General features: G+C 33.8%; 1 protein-coding gene across 1 annotated transcript in view; it reads right to left on the bottom strand.

Moving 5' to 3' along the window:
• Positions 1 to 12,443, bottom strand: part of LOC107669463 (sodium/potassium/calcium exchanger 4-like) — a 42,324-nt gene that overhangs the window by 9,525 nt on the left and 20,356 nt on the right. The window contains exons 3-10 of the mRNA XM_016461702.1: positions 10,539 to 10,615; positions 5,510 to 5,584; positions 5,225 to 5,309; positions 5,053 to 5,156; positions 3,161 to 3,235; positions 2,721 to 2,746; positions 2,587 to 2,640; positions 1,953 to 2,044 (exon numbers count right to left, since the gene is read on the bottom strand). Coding sequence (XP_016317188.1) covers positions 1,953 to 2,044; positions 2,587 to 2,640; positions 2,721 to 2,746; positions 3,161 to 3,235; positions 5,053 to 5,156; positions 5,225 to 5,309; positions 5,510 to 5,584; positions 10,539 to 10,615 — 588 coding nt within the window. The remainder of the gene's footprint in view (positions 1 to 1,952; positions 2,045 to 2,586; positions 2,641 to 2,720; positions 2,747 to 3,160; positions 3,236 to 5,052; positions 5,157 to 5,224; positions 5,310 to 5,509; positions 5,585 to 10,538; positions 10,616 to 12,443) is intronic.

The following is a 12,443-nucleotide window of genomic DNA, read 5'->3' as shown; positions in this document are numbered from 1 at the left end:
CATTCAAATACCATAACTGGCTATTCTGGTGAACATTCTATCTGGTCTATGTAGGCCTGTCGCAATAATCAATATATCGACTTATCGCGCAATACATGTACATGACCTCAATAATTTTTGGTGACGCAATATATTGCCCATTATATTTACTTAAAAATTTATGTCACCATGTTTTGTACATTCCACGTGCGCCTGTGTCTTTTACAGCTTCTTGTACATAATGTGGTGTAGTCATGAGGTGCTAGTTCAAATTTAAAAAATGATTTTACAAAAAAAGTTTCATCTGCAGATATGGTCTTGCCATCCTTGTGCATTTTTCTTTTTTTTCTTCTTGTTACTTTGCACTTTTTGTTAGAAAATTTTGATTAACTATTTATTCAGGTTTTTTAAGGTATCTAATATTTTGATACTTAATTTCCATGATCTAAATATTCTTAAAAATTAAAATTGACTGTCATTTGGAAGAGTGTAGGCCTTCTTGCATTATTATGCTGTTACATTATGATTATATATTCAGTGGCATAAAATGGTCTTTAAAATGACAATAATATCGCTTATCGCAATTATTTCTGGGGCAATATATCGCACAACAAAGAGTTGTTATCGTGACAGGTCTAATCCTAACAAACCATACATCAATGGAAAGCTTATTTATTCAGCTTTCAGATGATGTATAAATCTCAATTTCAAAAAATTGACCCTTATGACTGGCTTTGTGGTCCAGGGTCACAAATATCTTTAAAAATCGAGTTTAAAACAAACACAACAAACTCTTAGAAATGCCTTCTTTGTTTTCATGTTGCTTTCACACATTGACATTTTCTTGAGGTCTTAATATTTAATAATCTGAACTAACCTTGAGAAAAAAGCTCAAATGAAAAACAATCTAATATTTTTAAGAATAAGAATCTGACTGGTAAAAATGCCTATGAAAAGAACTTACAGTACAAGATCATGCCAATTTTTTTTTATTATTATTTCTTCGTTTTGATAAGGATTTTATTTGTTTATTATGAGCTTCATTATACTGTATATTATAATATAATTTTTTTTTTCTATAATATATCATTTTATGTTTGTTTGTGTGTATATATATATATAAACATTCAGTAATTGAATACATTATTCAATGTTTTTTTAATAACTTAAAGATTATGCCAAGATGTTGTGCCAAATAAAAAAAAATATATACCTGTATATTTCTGCTTCTTAATAAGACATTTATTGGTAACTCTTATCAATATTGTTCCATTAGTTAACATTAGTTAACTACATTAGTTAACATGAACTAAAAGTGAAATATACTTGTAAAGCATTTATTAATCTCAGTTCGTATTAATTTCAACATTTACTAATTCATCATTAAAGTTTATGGACCTGAACTAACATGGACTAACAATGAACAGTCGTGCATTTATTAATTAACATTGACAAAGATGAATAAATACTGTAACAAATGTATTGCTCATTGTTAGTTAATATTAGTTAATGCATTAATTAACATTAACTAATAAGTGTTCCCCATTTATTTCTTCATTATGAGCTTATTAATTATATAATTATAATAATAATTTTGTGTAATATGTTTCAAAATAATTTAATTCAGTAACTGAAAATATCATTCAAGTCACAGTATGTATGAATTACTTTTCTCACATTATAGACATATAGCATAAAGACACCCTAGAAAGATCATTTTTATTGGAGCATAACTGACTGTATTTAAAACTTGCAGAACTCTTGAACGTACAGTATTTTAAACACATTACATTTCAAGTAAGAGTAAAGGCACACTTGTATCACATGTTTTGTACTTGAGGTTGACATGAGTATGGAATTATGGAGTATGACTTGTATTAAATCTGAAGTTTTAAAGCCTGTCTGTTTAGTCTTACCTGGACCCAACAGCGGTATGGACGGATCGTCCCAGTTACAGTCTAAACTGTCTTTACCGTCCTCCAGTTCACTGCCGGCCGCTGCGTTTCCATTGGCAACGTTCTTGTCGCTCCGTCTTGTGAAAAACTTCTGCAAGCTTGCATTAAATCTAATATAGACAAAAACAAAATGACAGACAGACAATTTTAGTCTCTTCTGCTCACCAAGGCTGCATTTATTTGATGAAAAATACAGTAAAAACAGTAATATTGTGAAATATTATTACAATTTAAAATAACACTTTTCTATTTGAATATATTGTAAAATATCATTTATTCCTGTGATGCGCAGCTGCATTTTCAGCATCATTACTCCAGTCTTCAGTGTCACATGATCCTTCAAAAATCATTCTAATATGCTGATTTGCTGCTCAAGAAACATTTATGATTATTATCAATGTTGAAAACAGTTGTGCAGCTTCATATTTTTGTGAAAACCGTGATGCATTGTATTTTTCAGGATTCACAGATGAATAGAAACTTCAAAAGAACAGCATGCATTTGAAATAAGAATCTTTTGCAAAATCATAAATGTATTTCATGTCACTTTTGATCAATTTAATGTGTACTTCTGAACATAAATCACAATATTTTGTTTTATCACTATTTTTGAACTTTATTCTATTTTGCAAGCATGTGTATATATACTCACTTCATGATGAGGATATATACAGCATACATGACCACCAGCAGCAGACTCTCCCACCTGAAACACACGATCAAAACCAGACGTCAGACGGAGGTTTACAAAAATCAGACAAGAGTGCAAAACAAAAAGAGACTCACCACACAATCTTTTCATCATAGATGAACTGATGTCAGGTGACAAGAAGACAAACAAAAAGATAATCAGTGCAGTTACAGTCTAGTTCCAGTAGAATTTTAACTACGAAGAAAAGTTAAGCTAAATACATTTTAATATTCAGCATTAAAAATTAATATATGTATCCCATATTATTCCCAAAGTTTTTTTGATGTAAACAATTTGACGTAAAAGAAACCCCTGAGATGTAAAATGATTATTGCAATAATTTAACACAACATATTTGCATGTCCACGTTCTCAGTTAATGGTCACATGACAGGCAGGTAAACAAATGTGTTTTTATCTTTATTGTTACTTCATTATTATTATTATTATTTTACATTTTTATGATTTTATTAATTAGTTTTTCATCAACTCTGCATTACAGGATGTAATGTTTCTACGTTTTATTTGAGACTCACCACAATTAGAGCAACTACAGACAATATGTAGAAGAAAGAATCACGGAAAACAGGCCACCAGGTCAGTAAGACCACCTACAGACATCAACACAGACTACTGTTAAATACAGAGAGCATAATGCACACTGTACACTGAATACGACCTATGATTTACAAACAAAGAAAACATGAAATGAAGTGTTATTAATACTGAAAAAAAAATCACATTGGAAATGGGAGGACAAGTTGAGTGCGATACATTTTTCCATGTTGCACATTTTGGCAAATGCATTGACCACATATTTTCTTAAATATTTACCAGATTCCTCAATAGCTTTGAAGCACTTTCAGAAAAGAGCCACATCTTATCAAAACCCACTTACACTCATAAAAATAAAGGTTCCAAAAGTGGGTTTTCACAGTGATGCCATAGAAGAACCATTTTGGTTCAACAAAGAACCTTTCAGTAAACATTTCTTAAAAGAACCATTTTTTTCTTAGTGTGAAGAACATTTTAATCATCTGTAGAACCTTTTTCCACTATAAAGAACATTTTGTGGATTGGAAAGTTTCCATGGATGTTAAAGGCTCTTCATGGAACCATCAATGCCAGTAAAGAACCTTTCTTTTTAAAGGTTTTTGAGGTTCTTTGGAATTTAAGTTCTTGATGTCTCATTCCAGATTCTTCATATCAGTGTTTTGGCGCTGGCTTCTTAAATGCACCATTATCTAGATGGTTTTCTATAGATGCATCAATAAAATACTGCTGATTTTAAACTGGGAAGTCTGATTATTTTCCACAAACTGGTTCTTTTGGACAGTTTGTTTCAATGAACTTGTTCAAATGACTGCTTCACCAGTTCATTTATGTAATTATGCAATGACGTAACGTAGGGCTGCACGATTATGACAAAAATCATAATTGTCGATTATTCCCTTGAAATTGTAATTGCGATTATTAATTACGATTATCACAATTTACATTGAATGATGTTTATACCATTGTTTGATGCAACTGCATGCCGTATTTTTATATGAAAATAAACAAGCTGAAAACACTCTAACTGAAAAACCTTTAGTGCTTTTCTATAGTATTAAGCCTCAAATGTCAACTATACATCGGATTGGTTTCTTCTTTAAATTATAAAAAAGTAAAAATATGAATGGCATTATAATGTTATACTAAAACTAAAATTAAAATAATGGGAAAAACCCTTAAGATAACACGTAGAAAGAAAAAAAACGCATCTTAAGCACGCAGAATAACATAAGTGGACTTTGAACGATTAATTGCCGCTTTGAACGATTATGTAATTGTGGCATCCATGACTGTAATCGCAATTAGATATTCGATTAATTGTGCAGCCCTAACGTAACGTATGCAGAATATATTTTTGCTCCTTTCAGCGACAGTCAGGAACGTCCAAAAGTGAGTTTTGATTGAGTAACTTGTAGATCTGTGCTGCTCGAGTCACAAACTGTTTCAGATGGTTCAGTCCGATTTGGTGAACCGGTTGAACTAGTTCACCAAAAAGAACCGGTTCAAAACAAAAGAATGATTCGATCATGAACTGGAAATCACTCCGGACTGTTTGCCTGAGGCTCTGAATTACAGGTAATAATGTTGGAAATAATGTTCGGTTTCTTGCACAGACTGATCGTTTCTCTTCATAAGACCTCTATATATCGTCAGGAGCCACGGGTATTCATTTTGTGTTACCTGATATGCTTTTTTTTTTTATGAATAACCAAGGCCCACAGTTTCTGCTAAAAAGCTTCTTTACTGTTCAACACAAGAAAAAAAAGTCACCTACATCTTTGATAGCCTGAGGGTGAGTAAATTAACAGCAAATTAAAATTTTTAGATGAACTGTCCCTTTAAGGCTGCTGCTGGAGAAGATGCACAAACACACCTGCCCGGCAAAGATCCCACAAACTCCTATGATGCAGAGAATATTGAAGACGGCAGAACCGACGATCGTTCCGACTCCAACATCACTGTGAGTGATGAAGACACCTGAAAACAGACACAGTAAGCAAAAGCACTGCACAAAAAGAGCAGAAACGACAATTGTGTGACTTCACCTATAACAGAAGCGAAGAGTTCGGGCGCTGAGCTCCCCGCCGCCATGAACGTGGCTCCAGCTACATCCTCGCTCAGATTCAGCTTCTGCACAACACAATAACAGCAGACCATTCACATGCAACAAAGCCTCTGGCACAAACACCACCCAAATCTGGAGCACTATGTTTTATGAGCTTCTGAAAGCCTCAAAGTGGGTCAGAGGAAGAACAGCGCAGGTTCTGCTGCTCTCATTGTGCCGCGATATTACTCAGATCAACTGGGAATTCGCTTCTGAGCAATCCTACCTCACAGATTTTCTCAAGAGACATCACGAAGTAGTCGTCACACACGATTGCCAGAGCCAGGAACATGTAGAGAGCCTGTAAGAAGACGAGAGAACACTGTAGAAACTTCATCACCTCAATTCCAACTCTTTAATATCTCACTTATTTCTCCTTAATATCAATGAGGTACACTGGGACACACATGGAGACTTTTAATTAAGTCTCCTGCTGCTTAAATGTTAACTGAGCTCAGAGTTGCTAATATACCATAGTCTACGATCAAAAGTCAGAGATTTCAATATGAAGTCAAACATTTCTCATCAAATACTCCTGGATCAAATGATCAGTTATGCTATCCACATTCATTTTTAGCTCTGTAATTTTAGGCCCAAAACAAACTCTACTCAAATATGTGAATGTTAATGTTATTAGCTACACACATTGGATTTTGCGTCAGATTTTAATGCAATTTTCATTTACTTTTAATCAGCAAACACTTTATGCAAAGTGACTTAAAATGAGGAAAATCACAGTCAATTTATAAAGTCAAAACCACAGTACCACAAAGATAAGTTATGGGAAAGCAGATGTATAAATGTTTTTAATTTTTACTATAATTTACTGACAGGAATTTCCGTTCATTGTGGTTTAAGTGCATTGTGTTATGGCAGAGCAAGTTAGTTAAAACTGGTTAAACTAACAATGTTTATCAGTGTCGTTACTGATACCAGTACTGATACTGAAAAGCCAACTACTAAAAATAGTTTTCATCTACTGAAATTAAGCCGAAATAACATTAAAATTACATAGAAAACTCAAACTTAAAAAATGTGGAAATACTGAATGTTAAAACATTAAACGTTGAAACATTTTAGCGTAATGTTAAACAAAAATTAGACATTTTGCCTTGGTAACTAACTGAAATAAGTTTAAGAACTAAAGGACTAGAACTAAAACTGAGATACAAAATAAATTTAAGATAAATAAAAACAAGAATTTAAATTAAAAACATAGAAAATTGCTAAAACTAAAATTAAAATCAAAACTAAAATATAAAAGTAAAGGCTAATTCAAAATATTATTAAATACAATAAAAGTATACAAATATCAAATTTAGAATATAAATACTAAAATAACACCAATGTGTATAGCAATTTAGTATATTTTAGATATTTTAGTTTAGTATTATAGTTTTTTTTAATTAGATTTTATTTTTATATTTTGTTTTGTTTTTAATTTTAGTTAAAGTTTTAGTAATATAGTTGTGTTTTTGTCACTTTCATTAGTTTTTGTTTTTTAGGTTTGTTTTTTAATGCACACATTTGCATTGTGGTACTCTTGTAAAAAAAATCACAAAAATACAAAACAAAAGAAAACAAAAATAACAACTTCATTCAGGGTGAGTAATTAATGACAGTAAATAACTTACCCTATTAGTAATTAATCCCTTTAAAAAAATAACACATTTGATAGAAACTCTTCGCCCCCTACAGTACTGAGGTTTGTTTCCACCACAAAAATGTAATAATGTGCAACAAGATTGCAAGCCTGGAACGCATGAACCAAGTATTCATGTTTCTGAACTTACTGTATATCAACTACTGACCCAATGTGTCTCTAGTCACGTCTCCTAAAACAAATACTTTCAGGAGAAGCACATGTGAAAAACCTCTAAAACCCCTGAGAAATTAAAGCTTTCAGAAGCCTGCTGGTCGCGTTCACCTGCCGTTTATCATGGCTGTCAGCTCCAGAACTCTGTCTCTCCTCCACTGAACCTGTTTCCTCCTCTGCATGCACAATGTGCCCTTGCTCTCCAGGCCTGACTGGATTCTATCTCTCCAAACAATTCACATCTGCATTCACTGCAAAGCCTTTCCTCGTCTAGCTTAATGAGCCACCAACTCAATACAAGCTCCTGTTTATTCACAATTTGAAACCAAAGCAAATGCAAGCAAGCATTATGATGACCTTCAGCGATGAGGACGATAACAGACAGCATCATAACATAGCTCACGTTTGTTTACTTAGAAAGGTGATTTGCACCTAAAACAGCCGTAGTTTCGTTTTTCCACCCTTATAATTAAATATAATATAATAAATATAGTATAACTGACCTTTAAGATGTATATACTGTATGTGATGACCTCTAATGATTGACAAATGGGAAATAATAGATTGAAATCTACATAACTGTCAAAAATAAATGTATATAATATATAAAGTTATGTAATACAATATGTTATATATATATATATATATATATTATAAATTATAAAAATATTATAAATATTACATAATATACATTTTATGATATTTATATATATATTTTCAAAATCAGGACAACAATAGATCATTTTTGACAAAGCCTAAGAGATATCACGAAAATTTTTGTTTCATTTTGTTGACTTACTAGAGATACATAGAGCATTTGTATCTCTCTTTTTATGACTCCATAAATCAGAAAATACTGTTAACAGCCAGAAAGGGGGGAAAAACCTTTTCACCAAATTTTTGGGAATAAAATGTTACATAAATCAGACGCACAGCAAATACTGATTTTCTTACTTAGTAGTTTTGCCTTGTTTTCCATTACAAATATCTAAACATTCTTGAATCAAGATGCATTTACTTGAGAAGCAGAATGACTTAAAATCGAAGCGCTACGGAATGCAAGAGCAAAGTCCAAATCTTCAGTTCTCATTCTACTAGATCTATCTGCTGCGTTCAACACTGTTAATCATCAAATCCTTCTGTCTACCCTCTCATCGCTGGGCATCAGTGGAACTAAACTCCACTGGTTTGAGTCTTACCTCACAGGTAAGACCTTCAGGGTGGCTTGGGGAGGAGAGGTATCTAAATCACATCAACTGGTCACTGGGGTTCCTCAGGGATCAGTTCTTGGACCCCTCCTCTTATCTATATACACTACATCACTGGGACCCATCATTCAGGCATATGGTTTTTACTATCATTGCTATGCTGATAACACGCAGCTCTACCTCTCATTTCAACCAGATGATCCAACGGTACCTGCTCGGATCTCAGACTGCCTGACGGACATCTCAGCATGGATGAAAGAACGTCACCTGCAGCTCAATCTGGCAAACACAGAGCTTCTCATCTTCCCAGCCACCCCATCAGTACAACACCAGTTTACCATTTAATTGGAATCCCATCATGATCCTTGATGATCAGCTTAAAGATCATACTGCAAAAACAGCATGATCATGCAGCTTCACACTACACAAAACCAGGAAGATCAGACCCTTCCTAACAGAGCATGCAACACAGCTTCTCGTCCAAGCTCTTGTCATTTCTAGGCTGGACTATTGTAATGCTCTGGCTGGACTTTCAACATTTGCAATTAGACCTGTGCAAATGATTCAGAATGCAGCAGCACATCTTGTTTTCAAAGAGCCCAAGAGAGCCTATGTCACACCGCTACTCATCTTTCTGCACTGGCTTCCAGTTGTGGCTCGCATCAAGTTCAAGACATTGGTGCTTGCCTATAGAACACCCATGGCCTCCGCACCCTCCTACCTCCAATCTCTCCTATGCGTCTACATCCCCTCCAGAAGCCTGCGGTCGGTAAATTGGCGGCAGCCTGTGGTCCCATCGGAGAGAGGCACAAAATCATTCTTAAGGACGTTTTCTTTAAAAAAAAAAAAATGATATGCCTTCACTTTTTCTATTCTCTTCTTATACTTTAACCCTTCCTGTCCTAGCTTTTACTATTTTGAACGATGACTGAAACCTTGTATAACGAGCACTTCTCGTGTTTATTGCCATCTTATGATAGATACATCACTTGTTTACTTTTGTTCACTTGTGTACATCAAAGGTATCAAAATAATTGTTTTTTTTTTTTTATGACAAAATTATCTCATGGGGTCAGAAAAATAATCATGTTTTCTCTTTGAATTAAGATTATTTTTCTGACCCCATTAGAAGATTTTTTTTCTTGTTTTAAGCAAGTTTTTCCGAAAACAAGACTTAATATCTTAAGTCATTCAATTAAAAGTATCTCGAGTCAAGAATGTTTTGATATTTGAACTGGAAAACATGACAAAAACACTAAGTAAGAATTGAAAATCATTTTAAGCAGTGCAAATGATACATAAAAAAAAACTTCAGAATACAGACAGGAATAAAACTAAACATTTGGTGAACGTAAGTGCAGCTGAAGTGGAAATGTATGACTCATTTTGAGAAAACAGCCTTGAAAAATATGTATTATAAACTGAAATACAGATGCAAATTGATCGTGTAATAAAATAACACATAAATGTGTATTTTGGATATTTTCTTTCCACTAATCTGAAGAAATACAAGTGATAGAAGCAAAATAACCCAAAATCTCAAAAGTGCCCATTGCATGGTTTTGCCTGTAGTGTCTTGCTGTAAAACAAGTAGGCCTAAATAAGCCACAATAATCAACATATAAACAACAAATGTGCCAATAAAACTTACTAGCATCCATCAGTTGATTTGTAGGCTTTGCACATACATTTTACAGACCGTTTAATCATAAAAAGCATCAATTCCCTTCATGAGCAATAACTTTACAGTAACAAACAGCTTAAATTATAGTTCATCATTCCAGACAGATATTTCCATGATCATTTCTAGCCACAGGGGGCACCAAAGGACAGAAATCCCACACACGGGACACATCGTGATTGTTTGTGTGAATGCATAATTCAGACCTGAGCTGTGCGTGATGCAAACATTAGAGCATTAGAGCGGCTGCGTTACATAACCACGGGCAGATTCTAATTGTGCTGCTCATGGCTGATGGAGTTAAATCTTGTCATATTAGCAGTGGATTAACCCACACTGAAAACAGCAGAGACGCACGCTATTAAATCACAACAGGCAGCAGGAGTGAATGCACATCATTACAGTGACCAAATTCACTCTTTTATGCCTTTACAAAACTTCTGTGCAAAAATAACCCAGATAAAATTTCCCACAAACTTGCAGTGATTCAATTTTCTAAATGTACTTTGCTAATCTAAGGAAAGAGAGAGAGATAAATGGACTTTCTTACCGCTATAATATGCAGCAGTACAGCACCGCTCTTCCGCTCAGCATTGGTGAAAATATCATCTGGAAATTCACGGATGGCTGTAAAAAGCACAAACACACATTTACAGTCATGCATTTCATCCAAAGCAATTTACAGTGGATTCTGCAAAAATATCCTATTTTTGTCTTTTTCCCTTTAGAAATATCTATGAATTCTAAAATCAAGATACATTTACTTGAGATGCAAAATTACTTAAGATATTAAGTTTTGTTGTCTAAAAAATTGGGGGCAGAAAAATAATCTTGTTTTCTCTCTCAATTAAAGGGATAGTTGACTAAATAATTATCCTGTCATCATTTTTCTCACCCTCAAGTTTTTCTAAACCTTAGGGTTAGGGTTAGGGTTATTTCTTTCACAAAAGACGAAATTTTGAAGAATGTTGGTAACCAAGCAGTTTCTGGTAGTCATTGACTTCCATAGTAGGGGGAAAAATACTATGTAAGTCAATGGCTACCAGCAACTGATTCAACAGAATAAAGAAACTCATATAGGTTTAGAACAACCTAAATGACATGCAGAATGACATTTTTGTGTGAACTATCCCTTTAAGTTTATTTTTCTGACCCCACCAACAGATTTTTTTTGTTTTTGTTTTAAGCATACTGTAAATTCTGATACATTTTTCAGAAAACAAGACTTAATATCTTCTATCATTTTGCTTCTCAAGTAACTGTATCTTGGTTTAAGAGTGTTTAGACATTTGCAATGAAAAACGAGACAAAAATACAGAGTAATGAAATCATTTTTTGAAGTGAAACAACATTCTGAGTTTCCCTAAGAAACAAACCCATGAGTTTGCAGGAAAGATGTTACCATGTGGTTGCTAAGATGTTCTGAATTGTTTTTAGAATGTTGCTTTGCGGTTGCTAGGGTATTGCTATGCAGTTGTTAAATGCTTTTGAGTGTTGTTAAAAATGTTGCTATGCATTTGCTGGGGTGCTCTGAAAGGTTGCAAGGGTGTTGCTGTGTGGTTGCTAAGATGTTTTGTGTTGTTTTTAGAATGTTGCTTTGCGGTTGCTAAGGCGTTGCTATTCCTATGCGGTTTCTTAGGTGTTTGCTTAACAAATTCTTTGACCTTTATCTTGGAGAGAAGAGGTGACATGTTTTCTGACAGATTACAGTCTGATTCTAAGACCACCACAATGTCCTTAGAAGCATAAAATACTCCTTGGCAGAGGCGGACAGTAACTAAGTACATTTACTTGAGTATTGTACTTAAGTACACTTTTTGAGTATTGGTACTTTACTTGAGTATTATTTTTTCTGGGAACTTATGACTTTAACTTCACTACATTTGAAAGACAAATATTGTACTTTTCACTCCACTACATTTCTATCAAGGTCCTCGAAGTAGAAAGTCGTTACTATGTAGCAGCTTTGAAAGTCAGTGGGTGATTTTTTTCTTCTCTAAACCATGACTTTCTTTTTTTAAGACAGTTTATCAGTAATCACTCTTGTAGGGCTACATGAAGTGATTTCCCAGCATTTTTTGAACACTGACCAATTGCAAATGTGATATTTAATCAGATATTCAATTCAGTAATAAGAAGTTAGTATTGTGGTATATATTAGACACAATATTGTCTGATTTTGCTAAATTGTGTACGTGAAAATATTACCTATAAAGCCACAGAAGAACTGTTGTGCATCTCCTAATAAAACACAAAAGGTGTTGGACTTGAAGAAGCAGCACTGCACAGACAATTATGTGTGTGACATCAAAGTACCACGAGAGCGATTAGACGGCATTTTTTAAACATTTGTTTTGATGTCAAATAAGTCTTGCGGTTTTGTTTTTTTGTTAAAGCAGTGTTGCTGTTGTAAAAATTGTACAGCTACAGTTGTGTTGCTGGGTTTTGAAGCAGG

The sequence above is a fragment of the Sinocyclocheilus anshuiensis genome, unplaced genomic scaffold (assembly GCF_001515605.1).
Source record: "Sinocyclocheilus anshuiensis isolate Anshui unplaced genomic scaffold, SAMN03320099.WGS_v1.1 scaffold96, whole genome shotgun sequence".
NCBI lineage: Eukaryota > Metazoa > Chordata > Actinopteri > Cypriniformes > Cyprinidae > Sinocyclocheilus > Sinocyclocheilus anshuiensis.
Note: the sequence above shows the minus strand (reverse complement) of the source record. Positions and strands in the feature narration are given on the sequence as shown.